Source organism: Osmerus mordax, chromosome 9, assembly GCF_038355195.1.
Source record: "Osmerus mordax isolate fOsmMor3 chromosome 9, fOsmMor3.pri, whole genome shotgun sequence".
NCBI classification, from domain to species: domain Eukaryota; kingdom Metazoa; phylum Chordata; class Actinopteri; order Osmeriformes; family Osmeridae; genus Osmerus; species Osmerus mordax.
The window spans coordinates 3,863,074-3,883,473 of NC_090058.1; the positions used below are offsets into that span (position 1 = coordinate 3,863,074).

Sequence of the window (20,400 nt, forward strand, 5' to 3'; positions counted from 1 at the left end):
CGTTTCCTGTCCAAAAGCGTTGCCGCGCTTTACCATAGAAGAAGTATTTTCATAGACACCAAAATTGTTTGCAATATTATTTTACAGATATACAGACGTTGTGTGCTATGACACGTGTTTAACTCTTATACTTATTTCAGGGACATTCTGTTCGATGTTCTACTCAGCTTTTGTATGGATGAACTTGCATACGCTGCACGATAGAGTGCAGAACAGGCTCGCGCGAGATAAGGAAGTGTAGTTTGTTGACATAGCTTGAGACAGGGGGAACTGTGTCGGGCACATCATCAGCATGATGATGTTGTTATGATACTTCTCACGTATAAACGCGTAATAACGCAAATCCCATCTTTCCTATGGGTTTAAATGAAATAGCAGTGGCTCTTTGATATTAAAAATAAAGTTATTGAAGGTAAGTAGCTGTGTTGTTAAGCTGTCCAGTGTTTCTGTTAAATCGCTATGCCGCGCTAGCTAACGTAACATTGTGGATAGCCTCGTCAGGTTTAGCCAGCATGCGAGCTGTGTATAAAACCACTTACTGTACTCTTTATATGACTGGCAGGTCATCCTTGGTGATCCATTTGAATCTGTAGTTATGTTTAATATGTTATACCGTTAACTGGCCTTTTCCCAATTCAAGATAGATTATGATAGTATGGTGGTGGCCAGCTGTCAGGCTATGGGCGTATGCTTGAGATGAGACAAATGCTTAATTCATACATTGCTGCGTAGTAACACTGCATACATAGCAACAGCAGCACATACGGTATAGGTTTGTTTTGGTTAGGAATTATATTATATACATGTCGGGATTGATTTACATGTCTGACTGAAACCCTTGAGTGTTTGTTACATGCTGAAAGTGGAGGAGTGAGGCAGATTGAGTTTTTGCAATCTGATTACTCAAATGATGTCGAAATCAGTGTCTGATTACTCAAATTATGTCGAAATCAGCAGGTCAGTCTGCAAAATACTGACACAAATACTTTTTGAAAACCTCACCAAACTGTGCATCATTCTCACACGAACAGATCGAGTTATAGATGTATCTCTCACTCTCCCCCCACCCCCCCAGTCCAGGCAGCCTCTAGCTGGCCCTTGTCCAGTGACAGCCATGGCTGCTCAGACTCCCTCCCAGTCTGCCCTGCGAGAATTTTGTCCTCTCTACTACCTGCTCAATGCCATCCCTGCCAAGGTGCAGAAGGGCTTCCGCTCTGTGCTGGTCTATCTGACGGCTCTGGACACCAATGCTGACTACATCGCAGTGGGCAGCAGCATCGGCATGCTGTATCTCTACTGCAGGAGGGTCAGTCAGATGAACAAGTACAACCTAGAGGTCAGTACACAACAAGTTATCTTCTCTTCAACACAGCTTGACTCCATTCTGAAACCAGAAGTCGGTCCTCTTCTGCTGTTCATATTTGATGACAAAATGTGTGTAACGTGCTATGATGGGTGATATATTGTCCCTCCAGGGTAAATGTGAGGCAATCACAGCAGTCAAACTTCTGAGTTGTTTTGATGACTTGGTTGCCGTGGGCACAGCATCCGGCAGAGTAGCGCTCTTCCAACTGGTGTCACAACTTCCTGGCAGAAACAAACAGGTAGGCCAATCAATCAAACCGCCATCCATCAATAAACCGTAGCTCCATTCCCACGGCCACTGCACTAGAGGGACCCACAGGGAACTGCTAATGTGTCTGAGCTTAGTTTAAATGACCTCAAGATCAACACGTGTACAAAGCTGTGTGGTATGCCTGGGAAGAGGTTTACACTGAGGTTTTTCTCTGCCTAGCTGAGGAGGTTTGATGTTGTGGGTCTGCACAAGAGCCCAGTGACAGCCCTGACCTGGAGCCCCAACGGCATGAAGCTGTTCTCTGGAGACGACAAGGGCAAGGTGGTCTACTCCGCCGTGGACCTGGACCAGGTAGGACCACCAGTCTCGCTGCTCTCTCCCACTAGTAATCTGGAATATGTTGATTTCCAGATAAGAGATTAAGGAGGAATGGTGTTATCACACAGCTGTGAAAGTGAAGGATATTTCTCATCCAATCATTTGTTTATTCCCAGGGCTTAAATGTAACACTTGTATATGTCTGTGTGTGCGTATGTACATGTTTGGCTGCCTGCTTGCTTGCATCTGTGTGTCTAATTAACTGCATTGTGTGTGTGTGCGTGTGTGTGTGTGCGTGTGTGTGTGTCCACGTGCGTGTGTGTGCATGTGTGTGTGTGTGTGTCCACGTGTGTCTGCACCCCCAGGGCGTGTGTAACCCAGTGCTGCTGTTTGAGGAGGCCTCAGCCATCGTGCAGCTGGAGTACTGCCAGAAGGTTCTACTGGTGTCCACGCACCAGCGCTCGGTGCTGTTTCACACACAGGAGCAGGCTCTGCAGCAGCTGGGCGCCAAGCCTCGCAAGAGGTACCCAGAATACAACTCTGTAGCTCTAGTGAAACTCAACAGAATACAACTCTGTAGCTCTAGTGAAACTCAACAGAATACAATTCTGTAGCTCTCGTGAAACTGTCATTTCTGTGTTGTCTTTGCTGCGGTCTCTTCTCGGCAGCAACGGGAAGTTTGGCGCGTGCTTCCAGCCGGGGCTGTGCAAGCAGAGCGACCTGCAGGTGTTTGCGGCGCGGCCGGGCCTCCGGCTGTGGCGTGCGGACATCAAAGGCATGGTGGAGGACACCCGGCTGCTGAAGCCCCTGTTCAACCTGGACGTGCCCCAGTTCCAGCTGTTCCCCCGGGCCGGGCCCTCGGGGGGCTACCGGCCCCCGGAGAGACAGCTGGGCCTGGTCTGCTGCTTCCTGCGGGAGGGCTGGCTGCTCAGCTGGAACGAGTACAGCGTCTATGTCATCGACTGTGTCAACCAGGTAATATCCAGAACCTATCCAGCTACTTTACCAGGTACTATCTAATATACTAACACCTAACCAGGTAATATACAACACCTAACCAGGTAATATACAACACCTAACCAGGTCATAGCCAAAACCTAACCAGGTAATATACAACACCTAACCAGGTAATATACAGTACCTAAACAGGTCATATCAATGTATCACACCTAGACTGTCTTGTCTTTCAGCCTCGTATCACTGTGCCCTCAGCCAGGGTATTGTGGCTGTATTGACTGCAGGTAAACAGTTGCTTTCTTCTCTGGCGTCTCCAGGTGATTATCGGAGCGCTGGAGAGCAGTGGAGACATTGTGTCAGTGTCCTGTACCGAGAATGAGATCTTCATCCTGAAGGGAGACAGGGACATCGTCCGCATCTCCACCAGCCCCGAAGGCCTGGTCTCCAACGGTGAGCTAGCACACACGCCCCAGTGTCCCCCTCGCATGAATGAAAGCTTTGTGAAACAGTCCGACCAGAGAAGTGATTTTATGTTGCTTGTTTAGGGGACTTCTGATTGCCTTTCTGTCACTTCTATTCATTCGTTCTTCTCTCATGTTTACCCGAATAAAAAAAACGATGGCCAAACAATTAATTTCTTGCTCGCTCTCTCTCTCTCTCTCTCTCTCTCTCTCTCTCTCTCTCTCTCTCTCTCTCTCTCTCTCTCTCTCTCTCTCTCTCTCTCTCTCTGTCTCTCTGTCTCTCTCTCTCTCCTCCCCCCCTCCTGGGTGGAGCTACGGGCATCGTCACCTTTCGTCTCCTATTCTGACAGGTAAAGGTAGATCAAGATACAAAACTTAACGTGCACTGTTTTCTTTTTTTCTGTCCTCTTATTCTTTCTTTCTACCTCTCTCTGTCTCTCTCTCTCTCTCCCTCTCTCTTTCCTACTCTCACTCCCACTCGCAGTGTCGGACCTATCTCTCCGTCTGAGCTCCCCCCTGACTCCCACCCTCCTGCTCCCGCCCACCGGCTCCGTAGAAACAGCCCAGCCAATCCGAACCATGCCCATCATTGTCGAGCAGCATAGAGGTGGAGGGAGGGCAGAGGAGGTGGCGGGGGAGGCGGAGGAGGTGGAGGAGGCGGAGGAGCAGCAGGAGCAGCAGCACAGTGCCAGTCCTCAGGAGGGAGGGTTTGGGGCGGAGGGGGAGAGGCCGGGGGTGGTGGATGTGGGGGTGGAGGTGTGGATGCCGAGGGGAAGCGTCGGGGGAACCAGCGAGTCTCGTAGCCGCAGCAGCTCCATCACGTCCTGGGACAGCGTCCAGGGGATGCTCATGACCTCGTCCTCCACCACGGAGCAGTCCGAGATGAGCTCCAGTCGCTACAGCGCCCCCCTGCCCCTGGAGGACCTGGTGGTGAAGGCCATCAAGGTGAAGAAGAAGGGGAAGAGGAGGAGGCATGGTGAGTCCGGGTGGAGCTACGGGCATCGTCACCTTTCGTCTCCTATTCTGACAGGTAACGGTAGATCAAGATACAAAACTTAACTAGCACTGTTTTCTTTTTTTCTGTCCTGTTTTTCTTTCTCTCTCTCTCTCTCTCTCTCTCTCTCTCTCTCTCTCTCTCTCTCTCTCTCTCTCTCTCTCTCTCTCCCTTGCTATCTCTGTCTCTGAAGAGAGTGGCAGTGGTAACCGTCTGTTCGAGCGCAGCAGCTGGTCAGAGAACATGTTCAGCCAGGACGGGGGCCTCAGTGACGGGGGCAGCGGGGGCACCCCCATGAGTGACCCCACCAGCCTGCTGTACAGCAGCCTGGACCTCCAGAGCAACGACTCCCCCGAACAGGACCCCAGCGGCCCGCCCGCCACCCCAGAACCCACCCCCTCCCGGTCTGCCAACGTCCCACCCGGTCCTCCAGACTCCCTGCCCCTCCAGGAGATGGAGACCCAGGAAGACTCCGGAGGGGGCGAGGCCCCGACCCCAGACGTGGACCTCCTGCTGGAGTGCACCTTCTCCTACATGCATGCGTCCGACGAGCAGGAGCCAGATCCAATGGAGGAGCAGGAGGACGAGTTCCCTCTGATTGGCCTGGAGGACTCGGAGCCGGAGGATCTGGAGCCTCCGGCCTGTGCTCTGGATCAGACGGGGTGCTCGGCCGAGCGCGAGCACGGCCCCTCGAGTGACGAGGAGGACATCTACGCTCACGGGGTGCCCTCCAGCGTCAGTGTGGGTGAGGGGCTGAACTCTGTCAGCCTGCAGGGAAACGACAGACAGCAGGACGAGGACATGACCAGACGCAAGGCTGACCAGGTAGAGGCAGGATCATGACATCGTGCCGTCCCCCCTTTTCTCCTGTGTCGTAGCTGTGTCTGTGCTCATGCTTTTCTTTTTTTCTCCCATTCTTTAAAAAACAAAATGATCATAATTCAAACGTTACATATGGAAGCAGCCTGAGTGTGTGGTGACTTAGTTTGTCCCTCCTCCCCCTCCCTAGCTGGCGGAGAGCTGGATGGGCTACTCAGGGCCTGGCTGTGGCATCCTGAGTCTGGTGGTGACCGACAGGTTCGTGTGGTGTCTGGACTTTAAGGGGAGCCTGTACTGCAGCGCCCTGCCCGACGGAGGCCTCAGCTGGCAGCGCTTTGAGGACAACGTCCACCAGGTGGCGCTCTCCCCCTCAGGTCAGACTCCGTTTGAAGTCCTGCTTCTCTCTGACAGGCCTGTCTGTTGTTGAGAGTGAGAGTGAGGTTAAATTGTGCTTTTATTGTCAAATATCTGATTGAGACGCAGTCATTAGGTAGTAGTCAGATTTAATACAACTCAGAATAATGGATCACTGCAACAAGAGATCAACCTAAGACATCATCTTACGCTCAAGGTCCTGCAATCCACATCCAACCATTATATATATTTTCAAACTATACAACTTGTGTAAAGTGATTCTGACCCTGGAATAACACAATTATTTCGACTAGTAATAGTCGAAGTAACTCTATAAAAAGTAACTCTATAAAATAGCGTTCCCAAAATGTAATCAAAAAGACCCTTTCTGAGGGATGACCCTGACCCAGTAGCTGCTGTGTTCAGGCTCTCTGCTGTGGAAGGTGGAGCAGAAGACCATGACAGCCTATGCCTGCGGCAAGGTCACCATCAAGGGCAAGCGCCACTGGTACAAGGCCATGGATGAGACGGCCTTCGTGGCTCTGAGCGACGACGCGGCCTGGATCATCCGCACCAACGGAGACCTCTACCTGCAGACAGGTGAGGCGGCAGGGGGGACAGGAAGTGAGGCGGCAGGGAGGACAGGACGGAGGTCAGCTGGACAGCCAACGTTTCTGAATATGTTGGCTGTCTGAATACCTGGATGACTGATGTATGAACGTTTTATTTTTCACATTGTCAAATATATGGGTTTTAAGTGTCAGACCTATTACATCATGAGAGAGGAAGATGCCTTTCTTTGGTTATTGTTCCATTGCAACCTTGTTGGCCATCATTAGACGTTTTTTTCCTGTTACTGAGTGGGGAAGATACTAGTTGTAGTACCAGCTGTGAACACCAGGAGTCTCCACAGCTCCTGGAGAGAAACAGAGGGTGTCGAGGTTGTTGACAGCCTCCTGGACAGTTTTCAAACTCTTTTCCTCAACAACAACAAAAAATAGCTGGAAAACGGCTCCCAACTGCTGTTTTGTCTACCCATCCGTGCACCAGCAGTGTAATCAGTGACATTTAGCGTGTAGCATGGCCACAATGAGATGCATGTATTCCCTTAGATGTATTCTAACAGCCTCATATTCTTTGTTAGAGACCACATATTTGATTAAAACAACTCATGTCAGTGCACTTGTACACATGTACAGGCATGTGGGTTGGGTCACATACCAGGACCAGCATGACAGAGAGAGAGCAGCTGTTCGAGACAAACAGGCAGAGGGGTGTCTCTGAGTGACTGGTCTTACGGACACACCCACGGCCCGGCCTTGTAGAAACACGCTGCCCTGGCAGGTGCCTGCACAGTTACTAATCCCATCCATCGCAGATTAATTCACCTGGATGTGAAGGAAATGAAACTTAAAGAAACAGGTGTGGTGTAATAGGACTGTATCAGAGTCTGTTGTTTCAGTGCCTCAGTTTGACTTTCTCTTTCCATTCGTTAGAAGAAGTCATAATGGGTTACAGGGCGTTGGTATTTGCCAGTGTGTCTGTGTCTGTTCTTGAGGCATATGACAGATACCTGTTAACCTGTCTACACACCCTGATCTGCCAGAGAAGAACAATGCTATCTCTGTCCAGAACACCCCTAGGCAGTGTCAACAGCTGTGTGTGTTTGTGAGTGTGCGGCCCGTGCGTGCGTGTGTGTGTGTGTGCCTGTGGGTGTGTGCCTGTGGGTGTGTGTGTGCCTGTGTGTGTGTGTGTCTGTGGGTGTGTGTGCCCTTGCGTGCGTGCCAGTGTGTGTGCTCATCTATGCGTGTGCACATGCAGGTCTGAGCGTGGAGCGTCCGTGTGCGCGGGGCGGTGAGGGTGGACTGCCCGTGCCCCATGTCGCAGGTGGCGGCGCGAGGCGGCGTGGCGTGGGCGCTCAGCGAGCAGAGAGCCGTCTTCTACCGGGAGGGGCTCAGCAGCTTCTGCTCCGAGGGAGAGATGTGGAAAGTACGACAAGATCAGGTGAGGTCAAGATCAGGTGAGGTCAAGATCAGGTGAGGTCAAGATCAGGTGAGGTCAAAATCAGGTGAGGTCAAAATCAGGTGAGGTCTACACCTGTGTACATAGTCAGGACTCTCGGACCAGGGGGATGGGTGTAGCTCAAGGGGAGGGGTGTAGCTCAGGGGGATGGGTGTAGCTCAGTGGTAAAGCATTTGACTGCAGATTAAGAGATTGTCGCCTTAGTAATATGGTAATATTACATTACATCACGGTTTCCCTGACGGACAACAGCGAGTTCCCGGTCCCTTTCCTCCCTGTGTTGCTGCACCGATCACAGTCCCCAGCCCTGTGGCTACCTCTGCTTAAACTGACATTTACCAACTCTGACCCAAGTTGAACACTGGATTTAGGTGTTTCAACACCCATTGACACTTCCCTGCTGTATGACTATTAGAGCCTGACCGAACTATCGGTATCGGCATTTATAATGGCCGATAAATGAATATTAAAGTTTTTTGGGGTTCTCTTTTTTATTCTTTTTTTTTCTTAATATTATTATTGTGTTTTTGTTCAAAGGACTTTAAGTTTCATATCTTAAGTTTGTATTTTTATACATTTTATTTATCAGAACTTTAATATATTTTGATGTTCCTCTGTTCTGATGTGACAATAAAACAAACAAGTTTATTTTTAAACTGCATTATCATATCTTTTTTGTGAGGAAATAATAACAGGAGTCAGATGGCTGAGTGGTTAAGGAATTGGGCTATTAATCAGAATGTTGCCGGTTTTTCTGGGAGTTTTTCCTCGTCTTCCTTGAGGGTTTAGTTTGGTTGAGGGGCAGTTCTATGCACATGTGTGAAGCCCTCTGTGACATCGCTTGTAAAAAGGGCTATACCAATTTTTATTTATTTGATTTGATCAAAGTCTATATTAAGTGGCCAGGGGGTTAAAATAGTATTTCTTCAGTTAGATACTGCTTATAATGATAGGTTCTGATGCTGTGTGTGTGTGTCAGTGAGGGCCAGGGTCTGGAGCCCATCTGCATCTCCCTGGGGGAGAACGGCACAGTCTGGGCCCTGGACACCAGCGGCAGCCTGTGGTTCAGGACCGGAGTCACCACCAAGAAACCTCAGGGAGACGACCAGCACTGGTGGCAGGTAGGAGAGTAATACACACCATACATACACACACACACATACGATACACATACATCCCCCCCCACACACACAATACACCACACACAATACACATACACCAGACACACACACGCCACACCTACCGCCTTGTCTCAGATCCAGATGAATCCTTAAACGTCGCACCCATCCCCTCCATGTCTCCCCATGTCTCCAGGTCAGCATAACAGACTACGTGGTGTTCGATCAGGGAAGCCTGTTCCAGACCCTCATCCAGGCCACCCACAGCGTGGCCACGGCCACCAAGGCTCCGGTGGAGCGCGTGGCGGAGTGCCTGCGTGTGGCCTTCCTGTCCCAGCAGACGCAGTGCCAGCCCAGCCTGGTCAGCTCCAACGCCGCCGGGGTCTGGATCGCCTCAGGACGCAACGACCTGCACGTGGCCAAGGGCAGCCTCATCGGTAGGAGACGGATACACACAGCACACACACAGCACAACCGCACACACACTCACACCACACACACACACACACCACATTAATGGGGATTAGTCTTTGATGTTGTTGATATTGAAACATACTGAATACTATGTTTGTGTGTGTGTGTGCAGGTACCTTCTGGCAGGGTGTGGTCCCCAGAGGGACAGTGTCTGCCACCAAGTGGGCCTTCATCACCTCGTCTGCCGTGTCCAGTAAAGAAGGTATGACAGACGCCCAGCTCTCCTCCTGTACACACGTTTATCTATTCTTCCATCCACTCACCACACCCCCCCTTTTCTTACCCCCTTTTCTTTCTCCATCCTGCCTTCCTCAAACCTATCTCTCCATCCATCCACCATTCATCCTCTCTTACATTTACATTTAGTCATTTAGCAGACACTCTTATCCAGAGCGACTTACAGTAAGTACAGGGACATTCCCCCCGAAGCAAGTAGGGTGAAGTGCCTTGCCCAAGGACACAACGTAATTTTTGCACGGCTGGGAATCGAACTGGCAACCTTCAGATTACTAGCCCGACTCCCTTACCGCTCAGCCATCTGACTCCCTCTTCTGACCTCCATCCCCCTACGGCTCTACCCCCCCACCTCCTCTCTACCCCCCCCCACCTCATCTCTACCCCCCCACCTCCTCTCTACCCCCCACCTCCTCTCTAACCCCCCTCTCCTGTCTCGTCCGCTCCTCCAGGGACGTTCCTGTGGCTGGGGCAGAGCCGGAGGGACCTGTTCTGCGTGTGGGACCAGGACGGCCAGTTGCGGCCCTCCACCGTGCAGCTGCCCCCGGACGTGGAGTTTGGCCAGCTGTCCGCCTGCAGGGACGCCCTGTGGGGCCTGGACCTGCACGGCTGGGTCCACATCCGCACCCTGTCCCCCACCTGCCCCACCGGCATGACCTGGACCCCCCTGGACCTCAGCCAGCTAGGTAACCAGGACCAGATATACCCCTGAATGCACATCTTGTTGAATCCTTGGGGTGCACTTGATTTGAGCCAAGGTGGGAAACGAGGAGAGGCTGGGGTGGGGCTCTAGCACACTAACGCATACAACACCTGCACATGGCATCACGTGTGGATCCCTTCTGGGACAGTTCCAAATAGATTTTATGCCTTAACGTAATGGCTGTTGGATGCCCTCGCCTACTTTTAGAGTGAACTGAATATATTTTCACCCAGCCTGATGTAATGATGTAATACATCTTCACAGCTGTGTCTCATAAAACTCCCGTGTCCTACCTACCGAGTTAGAACAGACAGGGCCTTGGATGTGCTTGGTTTCAAGGGGCTGCAGAATGGTATTGTGGTGGTGTTTGTGCCGTGGAGAGAGGGGGTGTGTCCCTTGCAGTCCCAGTCGGAGGCGGCGGGTCGAGATGCCTCCCTGGATGTCACACGTCAGCGTGTCTCTGGGTGTCACTTTCAGGCTGCGTGTGTCCCATACTTTCACATGGCTAGCTACGGTGGCCACATCGGTTCAGGTGTCAGACCCCTGTGAGATCGTCCTGTCCTTCCCCTCAGTGTCTCTCTGCTTCTAGGAATTCAAATGTGGAAGAGAGAGAGGCGAGAGAGAGAGAGAGAGAGAGAGAGAGAGAGAGAGAGAGAGAGAGGAGAGAGAGAGAGAGAGAGAGAGAGGAGAGAGAGAGAGAGACAGACAGACTGACTCGGTGGTCACAGTGGAGGAGGAGGAGGAGAAGAACACTTAATTAATACTGCGAGATGAACGCATGCAGGGAGTGGGAATCGAACCCATGATCGAGGCACCTGGTCTGTGGCTTGCACTGCTACAGCGCAGCAAGAGGGTCGTGGGTTCGATTCCTGCTTGTTGGGCCTCATATCCAGCCTCCTTTCTGCATGGAGGTGCAGCATGTTGTCCCAAGCTCACATGGGTTTTCCTCCGCCCCCAAAGCCCTAATATAAACATGCAGAACAGATCGCCCTCCCGCCCATGTTCTGGCCAAGGAAAACTTAATCTAGAGAGAGAGAGAGGGACAGGTGACCATTTTCAAGCCCTCCTGCATGGTGGTGGGGGAGTGGTTCATGTGTCTCCACTCCCCCCCCCCACACACACTCTCCTCCACGCTTTACTGGAGATTGTTTTTATACTCTCTATTGACAGGTGCTTGGCCCCTTGCATAAGAGGTTGTTTTGTAATCAGGTCTTGGAGCAAGGTTCCATTGGAGGGGGTGTGCTGCTCCTCCTGCAGCCTGCTGGTGAAGGGAGGCCAGTAGGGGTGGGGGGAAAAAAATCGATTCATATTTGAATCGCGATTCCAGTCTGCTAGCGATTCAGATCGATTCACACATTTAAATTGTGAATTGATTTATTTTTATGATGTTATTTTCTTTTCTTTTTGTATATATATATATTTTTTGTATATAGTTTTTTTCAAAAGTTCTCGGAAAAAATCGTGAATCGGATTTTTAATCGAATCGTGATCCCAAGAATCTATTCGAATCGTGATCCCAAGAATCGATTCGAATCGTGAGGTACCAAAAGATTCCCACCCCTAGAGGCCAGCCTTCACAGGACTGCTCTGGCCTCTCTAGCGCTTCAGGGGGCATGAGCACTGCATGGGCACTTCACACCAAACTGGAATAGTGCAATGCTTCAATGAAAAGTAGCTGATAAAATAAAGGGTAAAGAAACTTTAACGCATTTTCCCCCTATAAAACATGGTGTGCAAGCTAATAAGGCGCTCTGAGAGTTGTTTAGCAACACAGACAGCTCAGTGCCAGTGGAATGTCAATTAATAATTTTCTGGAGCGTGCCGCTACTTTCTAGCACTACTTTCTAGCACTATCACAATCCAGCAATCCTGTTCCAGCCAATCACCTTCGGCGAGGCGTGACGTCCTCCTTGGCTTATTTTGTAAAACCACTGTCAATCAAACTCTGAAGAAGCTGGAGAAAAACACAGTTGTTCAGTCAAGAATTGGGGCACGCTGTTTCTCAACTCTGAATGAATTTCATTGTCAGTTATTGCAGCTTTAAGCAGAGGTATGCAAAGGTATGGAACACATGTGGCCCAGCCAGACTGGTTCAGAACACTGTAGCAGTAGTTAACGCTGCTCGCACAACACTGATCAGTAGGTTTCTATCTGTCTGGATGCAGTGCATGTGGAGGTGTCAGGTCAGCTTGTCTTGTCGCTTGTTTTCTGGCACTTTCGACTGCTGTTGGACCTTCCTCATGCAGTCCATAGACACATCCGTAAAGCAAGTTTTGGAAAAGTGTGTTTGTGTGTGATGTATGTATGATGGGCCTCTCTCACCAGTCAGAGGCTCTTTTGGGGGGGGGGGGGGGGGGGGGGGGTATTTACTGCTGGCGGTGGTTGTGTTTGTCTGTGTTGTTGTTCTGGAGTCTCTTTGCTGCGCTGTGTTGAATTGCGCCGCCTCTGCTGGAACTGGGATGTAAATAGCCGGTCAAGTGACGCAGACAGCTGCGGCCTGGCTGTATTGGGCAGTGTGTGCATCACAGGGTAACCAGATATGGAGGGGAAGAGGGAGAGGTGTAAGGAAGGGGACTCATTTATAGCCCCTGTCAGTATGTCCGGGGCACATGACTGTGTCTTGGTCGAACAGGAACACTGATTCCCCAGGCTGGGGACATACTGTCTCTGCCTGCTGGTTCACTCTGGGTCAGTTAGCATGGGTCAGTCACCTGTGTGGATGAAGCTAGCATGGTGAAGTCAACATAGGGCCTGAATAGAATGGAAAAACATACTTTGATCCAGTGGTTGGCCCCTCTCCTGGTTAATGTCTTTCCTTGGGCACCAGGTGGGTTCCAGAATTTGATCAACTTCAAACTCATCAACCAATGTCATAGAATGCCTAATCCTAATTTGTTCCAGCCTAGAAAAAAGTGTGGTAATCCATCAGGATAACTAACAAGGTCCTGTCAGAGTCCTTGACTGAGTGGTGAGGTGTGTTATGGGCTTGTTGTCCTATCATCCCACCAATAGTTACCTAGATCTGGATCCTCCGATCCGCCCAGCTCCCAGCATTCCACACTGACGCATGGCATCATCACAGTGATGTATGACGGGGGGGGGGGGGGGGGGGGGGGGGGGGGGGGGTCGGGGGGCAGTTATTGTGACCTTCTGGCCACGAGGACCTGTCTGGTGGACCATCAGGTGGTCAGCTGTCATGGAGCAGACCTGCAGCTGGATCCCAAGGTTTCTTCCTCCTCCTTCTGCTTCACCTCCCCCCCTCCGGTCCACCCTCAGGCCAGCCTACAGACTAGGCCAGGGGTAGGCAACCCTGGTCCTCGAGAGCCGCTGTCCTGCTTGTTTTAGATGTTTCCCTGCTCCAGCACACCTGATTCAAATGAATGGTCGTTACCCGGCTTCCACAGAGCTTGATAACAACCCATTAATTTGAACCAGGTGTGCTGGAGCAGGGAAATATGTAAAACATGCAGGACAGCAGCTCTCGAGGACCAGGGTTGCCTTCCCCCGGACTAGGCCTACCTCCATGTCCCTCACTGAGCTATGACTGTAGAGGAATGTAAAAAAAAATAAACACAACGATTTCAGATCATTAGCACATTGTGGGCGGTGAGGTAAACATCGGTTCAACTTGAAGTTGGAGAGTCGAAGTGAGGGTCGCTGGGGCCGTAAAACACACCTCTCTCTGATAAGTCTGCGTTATCAGTGTGAGGCTCTCCTGCTGACATCATCCCAGCTCGAACCTCATCCCAGTCCAGTCAGACACACCTGTCAAGGCTGTGGGGGAGGGAGGGAGGGAGGGAGGGAGAGGGAGAGAGAGAAAGAAAGAAAGAGAGAGAGAAAGAGAGAGAGAGATAGAGACGAGAGAGAGAGAGAGAGAGAGAGAGAGAGAGAGAGAGAGAGAGAGAGAGAGAGAAAGAGGGGGGGGGAGAGGGGGAGAGAGAGAGAGAGAGAGAGAGAGAGAGAGAGAGAGAGAGAGAGAGAGAGAGAGAGAGAGAGAGAGAGAGAGAGAAAGGGAGGGAAGGAGGGAGGGAGGGAGGGACAGCTTATTGGGTGGCTTCCCTGCTAGTCCTCTCACAGGACCTTTTGAAGCACACATGTTTAACAACACCACGGGAGCCCAACAGTTAGCCTTCAGTTAGCCTTCAGTTAGCCTTCAGTTGGCCTTCAGTTAGCCTTCAGTTAGCCTTCAGTTAGCCTTCAGTTAGCCTTCAGTTGGCCTTCAGTTAGCCTTCAGTTAGCCTTCAGTTAGCCTTCAGTTAGCCTTCAGTTGGCCTTCAGTTAGCCTTCATGGCTAAATGTATTTGAGCGATCAAAGAAGACAAAGTGTCCATCAGCAAATGTTTTGAAAGGTTGAAGAAAGGCTGTTTCGAACGGTTGAAGAAAAGCTGTTTTGAAAGTTTGAGAAAAGATTTTTGAAATATTTTTGGAGGGGGAATATTTTCCCCTCCAGGGAAATGTGTTACCCCTATGTTTTCAGTGTAAAAGACTGATGTATCGATGAAACGTGTTATCCATAATGATCACAGTAACATACATCACCAGCATCACTGTATTGCTTTATAAATGGCCAGACTGTAATTATGAAAGTGGGCGTATGCAAGTTAATATAATTTTATATAATACAAGTTAATATAATATAATATATACTTTTTTTTGCGAACATTTTTTGTTTTGGAAACTTTGTGGGGGAAACTTTTTTCCCCACACACAGTGAAAGGAGAGGACAGGAGAGAGAGAGAGAGATCATGCCACCAAATACAGATTTAAACTAAAGTAACGAGCCTGGCTTGAAAATGTAAGGAGTAGAAAGTACAGATAAATGTAAGGAGTATTTGTACAGGTTTGGACACACTTTTAAAGGTTTCCTGTCCTGGGGCAGGAATGTAGTGTAGTCAGTACTGATAGCAGTGTAATGATTAGGTGGTGATTATGTACTGTAACATCTTGTCTTCTGAACTTTGGTCCAGAGGGCCATGGGCTAATGTGTGAGGTTTGAACTTCTGTAAAATGTTCAAACAGCAGCTGACCCTGTCTGTTTCTCTGCTGTGGTGTTCAGTTATCAGGTGGAGATTAAGGCCTTTCTCTCCTGGTCAGCTAGGTTCACCCTACCCCGGTAGATAGCACCCAGTCACCATAACATCAGTTTTATCTAGTTCTTTTCTTCTCTCATCAGCTCTGTAACCAGGGTAGGAGAGAGGGGCGCCAAGGCTGTTGCGACAACCATACTTCTGTACTCAATCAGGATTCTGTAGTAGAATATAAACATACCGTGCCTGGTGCCCCAGTTCCCCAACACACGCTAGTCCACAGCCCAATCATGGAATAGAATCCACCTCCTCCAGGAGAGGGACAGATCCAGGAGGGATCCAGTCCAGGGAGAGGGCCAGGGCTATAGATCCCAACCCCCTGTGTACCTCAGTAGGACAGAGACAGGAATCCGGTCCATGCGTTGATGTTCCAAGCACGGCAATGGGGTCACTGCCTACGAAGATTAGGTTACTCTGAGGTAGTATAAACTCACACAGGTTTCCTTTCAAACAGAGCCCTTGATCTGCAGTCAAATGCTCTACCGCTGCGCCCATCGGGATCTGAAGCGTTAACGCTACATTTACATTTATTCATTTAGCAGACGCTCTTATCCAGAGAGACTTACAATAAGTACAGGGACATTCTCCCCGAGGCAGGTAGGGTGAAGTGCCTTGCCCAAGGACACAACGTCATTTTGCACGGCCGGGAATCGAACCAACAACCTTCTGATTAATAGCCCGACTCCCTAACCGCTCAGCCATCTGACTGTGTCCTGACTGACCGTGGTGTGTGTGCTGTCCTGACCCCAGGCCGTGTCCGTCTGGTCAGCGTGTCATGTGGGAGCCAGAACGTGTGGGCATGTGACAGCCACGGCTTGGTCTACTTTCGGGTCGGAACCCAACCTTTGAACCCCAGCATGATGCTGCCTGCGTGGATCTGCTTAGAACCTCCTGAACAGGTACATGTCTCAACATTTACATTTACATTTAGTCATTTAGCAGACGCTCTTATCCAGAGCGACTTACAGTAAGTACAGGGACATCTCCCCGAGGCAAGTAGGGTGAAGTGCCTTGCCCAAGGACACAACATCAGTTGGCATGACCGGGAATCGAACTGGCAACCTTCGGATTACTAGCCCGATTCCCTCACCGCTCAGCCACCTGACTCCCCTCAACACCATAGGGTCTACATATTGTGGAATGTCAGCAGGTGACATACTTTCAGGCTTTGTTCGTAGGATGTGAATAGTTCTGCAGGTTGTTTCATTGATGACACTGGACTAGTGTTCCACCTCTCACACTTCAGAATCACTTATCAAAGCTCTGATGATTTATCGATGGAGGATGAGGATTGTTAAATATGCTCTTCTCCTCTGTAGCCAGTAGGAATCCACCTGGTCAGTGTCCACACCAGCCCCAATGACCGCATGCTGTGGGCGCTGGACAACCGAGGCAATGTCCATGTCAGGACCGCCATCAGCGAGGAGATGCCCGTGGGCACAGACTGGGAGCACATACCAGGTACAGCAACACTACTGGCTCTCCTCTCCTCATTCCCTCCCTCTCTCCTCTCATCCCCCTCTCTGTCCCTCCCTCTCCTCTCTCCTCTCATCCCCCTCTCTGTCTCCCCCCCCCCTCTCTGTCTCCCCCCCCCTCTCTCATCTCATCCCCCTCTCTGTCCCTCTCTCTCCTCTCTCCTCTCATCCCCCTCTCTGTCTCCCCCCCCCTCTCTCATATCATCCCCCTCTCCCCCCCTCCCTCTCCTCTCATCGCCCTCTCTGTCTCCCCCCCTCCCCAGGTCTGCAGGCCAGCCAGCTGGTTCTGAGTCTGAGGACGGTGTGGGTGCGCTGTCCCAACGGGGAGGTGGCCAGGCGCTACGGCATCACGGACAAAAACCCAGCTGGAGACTACTGGAAGAAGATCCCTGGTGTGGTCCACTGCTTCACCGGTGAGGGAGGGAGGGAGGGAGGGAGGGAGGGAGGGAGGGAGGGAGGGAGGGAGGGAGGGAGGGAGGGAGGGAGGGAGGGAGGGAGGGAGGGAGGGAGGGAGGGAGGGAGGGAGGGAGGGAGGGAGGGGCCACAGGAACAAAGAGTAGATGCTTCCTCAGTGTGGGGTGTTGGCAGGCAGGCTCTGACCCCCTGCTGTGCTCTGCTACAGGGAGGAGCTGCTGGCTGCAGCTCCAGACAGCCTTGGTCTTCAGTCACAATACGTCCTGTACGCCCCAGAGCCAGGTCCCATTATAGAGTCCATAAATCTTCACCTAGTAACGCCTTTGTTGTTGCTCCACCTGATCGCATTTCACACAGTGGGTCTGTACACTTACGTACCAACACATACTGTACATTCATTGGCAGACAATGTTTTGATCCCGGTCTCAGTTGATGTTATGTCATAATTTAAAAAAATGCATTGTGTTTATACAGTATACTGTAGCACTTTTAAGGATGCTCAAATCATTGTAATGAGTAGGCTCAACTGGGAATGAACCCCTTCCTCTTGACAGCAAGTCCTATCTCAGAGGGGTGTGTGTTCATCCTCCAGTCTAACATGTTCTACTCCCTGTCTCCCCCCCTCCCCCCCCCTCCAGTGACCCCCCAGGATGAGCTGTGGGCCGTGGGCACATCAGGAGGCCTGACCCACCGACTCACCAAGACCCTGCTCCACACCCCAGCCAAGTCCCACGCCAACACAGGCTCCCTCAGCGGAGAAGACCTGGAAGACGAGTGGGAAGTCATCTAAACACGATTTGACCACTTCCTGAAACACTCAAAACTACTTCCTGGTTGACGAGTCAGAGGTAATTGAAGGAGTTGGTTGGTCAGAGACTTTGTACAGCCATGTGTGTACAGTTATCAGCGTGCAAGATTCTTAATGTTGTCAACTGGAGAAAAGAATACACTCACACTGTAGTTTGAGCCAATTTAGCGTAGCTTACACATAAAATATGTTCTTGAAGAGGACTGTATTTTAACAATTTCACATTTTTAACAATCCTGGTCAGAAACTTTGTAGGGGACTATACCACAATGCAGTGTGGGTATTTTCTTATCTTTTTAGGTTTTGCCCCTTCTCATCCTCCAGATTGATTTAGTGTCATTACGTTACGGTATGTCTAATTCACTTAAGGGAAAGCGGCTGGATTTTTATTTCGCTTGTGAGCACTTTACGCCCTCTGTCTATTTGACATTAGTCGGATGTGTGCATCATGTTGTTGACGGTGTGTATAGAGACTCAGTGGACAGTCACTAAGCTGGGATTGGCAGGGCTTTCAGCCTGGTACCTCTTGGTCCTGTCAGATAGCACACCTTTCTAGCTAGCCGGGGAAACTGGTGCTGAATGAACTTTATCAGGGTGAAACTCTGAGCTCTGGTGTTCTGTTACAGAGCAAACCATAGAAAGTTTCCTAATGCATCTAAGGAAGGGGGGGAGTCTGAAAAGTAATTGTTAGTCTTGTTCCACCTTTTTACGTTGTTTACATGACCTGTGGATGTCCTCAGAAGTGAAATCATGAAGGTTTTTAATAAGTATCTCCACAGAAGTGTGGAGCTCCCGTTAAATCGACCCGTTTTGCTCCATCCCTGAATGCGAATAAGTGAATCGCTTTATTTATTTAATATTTAGAATGTTTGCACAATAGGATTAAGAGACAGTCCACCCCCAACACAGCACTGTTCTCTGTAGCTCGGCAACCATCCACTGTAAAGGGACTCGCCACTCATATTGTTTCATGCAGATTGATGTTGTATATAAACTACACCACCAAACTGACTCTTTCCTCTATAGGGGACGTATCCAGCTTCACTAGAAGGCTGACACTGTCGGCTGAACTGTTTATAGCTCATCCAGCATCATAGGACGAAATACATAGAACCAAGGAATCTGTTGTGTCTCTGTAGGGGGTGAAGTACTTCCATGATCCACACCAAGGGAACTAGGAAGACGGCTGAGATCTGTGATTTCTTTTTACTGTACATTGTAAAAGCTATGTAACATACGTGTAACATGTTAATTGCTTCAGCTGAGAAGATAAGCTGGTGAGTGTGAAGCTGGTGTCTTCTGGTGCGTCTGATACAGCTGCTAGACAAATATCAAACATAACATCGATACAATACCACAGTAGCGATTACAAAAAAAAATGAAACTCGTACGCCTTACGTCAAGGGGGAGGAAAGGAAACCTGGCAGGTGTGCCCAGCCTGTTTCTTTTGTTTCTGTTGGGAGAAGACTTCAAGAACAAGCCTATCCCCTTAGACAACCTCAGCTTGTCAGAGCGCAGCTGTATTTGGTTCACTTGTTCTGCTCACCAGGACAAGCTCCTTTAATCAAACTGCTGGCTAACAACATTACAACCAAGTCTGTAACGTGCTGGGCTCTGACACCCATGCTTGCTTGTCTACTGTGGAGCAGGGGAGGAACTGGCTGGAGCTGAGATACCTTTATAGCACCACTGTTTTAAATGACTAGAAAGGGAATTCAACCGACAAACCTAATGTAGAGCCAGTTTGCCCATATCCAGCTGTAAACATCTACATTACAAATGCTGCGTAACGTAGAAGAGTAGATGTCTTGGAAGTTGCTTGTAATCACAGCTATTGACAAGGAAATATATGTCAAAGCTCAACTGAACATGCCAGATACTATGAACATAACTCACTGATCTGGCTTGAGAACATAACATAATCAACAGCTGTAGCTACTTTTCTTCTAGTGAACTTGTGCGTTGTGTCTGTGAAGGTAGCTTGTAGCTTTCAGTAATGAGCCAAAATGCTGTGTTCGTGTTCACCGCGTTAAATAGCAACCTGTAAGGAAAAGTAGCTAGGTTTATGACACATTATGCCTCCATGATATCCTGCTTCTGTCATTGCCCGTAGGCTGCCTGTCTACTGGACATCAGGGTGTCCAGACGATCACTCTTAATATCTCATTAAAATTGATGGGTGTGTTTGATTTAACTCCCATCATACCACCAATGAGTGTCATGGTTCTGAAGACAAATGGAATCCCATCCTCAGCTGCAGACAAGGTGCGCTAAATTAAACGCTCCCTCACTTGACATGGAACTAGGGGTAGACCTGAAGGGAATCTAGGGCTTTTGTCCAGAAGGTATTTTTTCCCTGTATGTCTATATTGGACAGAATGCCTTCATACTGTAAGATGACTGGTTACCTGATGAATCCTGTTATACAATCTCCATGCCTTTCCTCATCATTAACTTCCTAAATAAAGATGTTTACAGATCTGTAAGGCTGTCTGGTTTGTGGTCTTAAGGCAGTGTTGCCTTCTTAATGGATCTTAGCTCATCAGATATTGTTCAAGCATCTAAACACATGACATCGTAAGGACA

The 20,400-nt window shown here is 49.8% G+C and overlaps 1 protein-coding gene across 1 annotated transcript; it reads left to right on the forward strand.

Annotated features, from left to right (window-relative positions):
* Positions 1–66: 66 nt before the first annotated feature.
* tecpr2 (tectonin beta-propeller repeat containing 2) lies at positions 67–20,293 on the forward strand. Its single transcript, XM_067242546.1, is given in 21 exon segments — positions 67–412; positions 1,076–1,336; positions 1,476–1,604; positions 1,796–1,927; positions 2,260–2,417; positions 2,563–2,869; positions 3,169–3,301; positions 3,797–4,288; positions 4,500–5,131; positions 5,316–5,499; positions 5,906–6,079; positions 7,301–7,329; positions 7,331–7,488; positions 8,481–8,622; positions 8,816–9,056; positions 9,206–9,295; positions 9,780–10,013; positions 15,868–16,016; positions 16,437–16,578; positions 16,856–17,005; positions 17,645–20,293. Coding segments are annotated over 20 exon segments (4,050 nt in total). The 5' UTR covers positions 67–412; positions 1,076–1,114; the 3' UTR covers positions 17,797–20,293.
* The last annotated feature ends 107 nt before the right edge of the window (positions 20,294–20,400 follow it).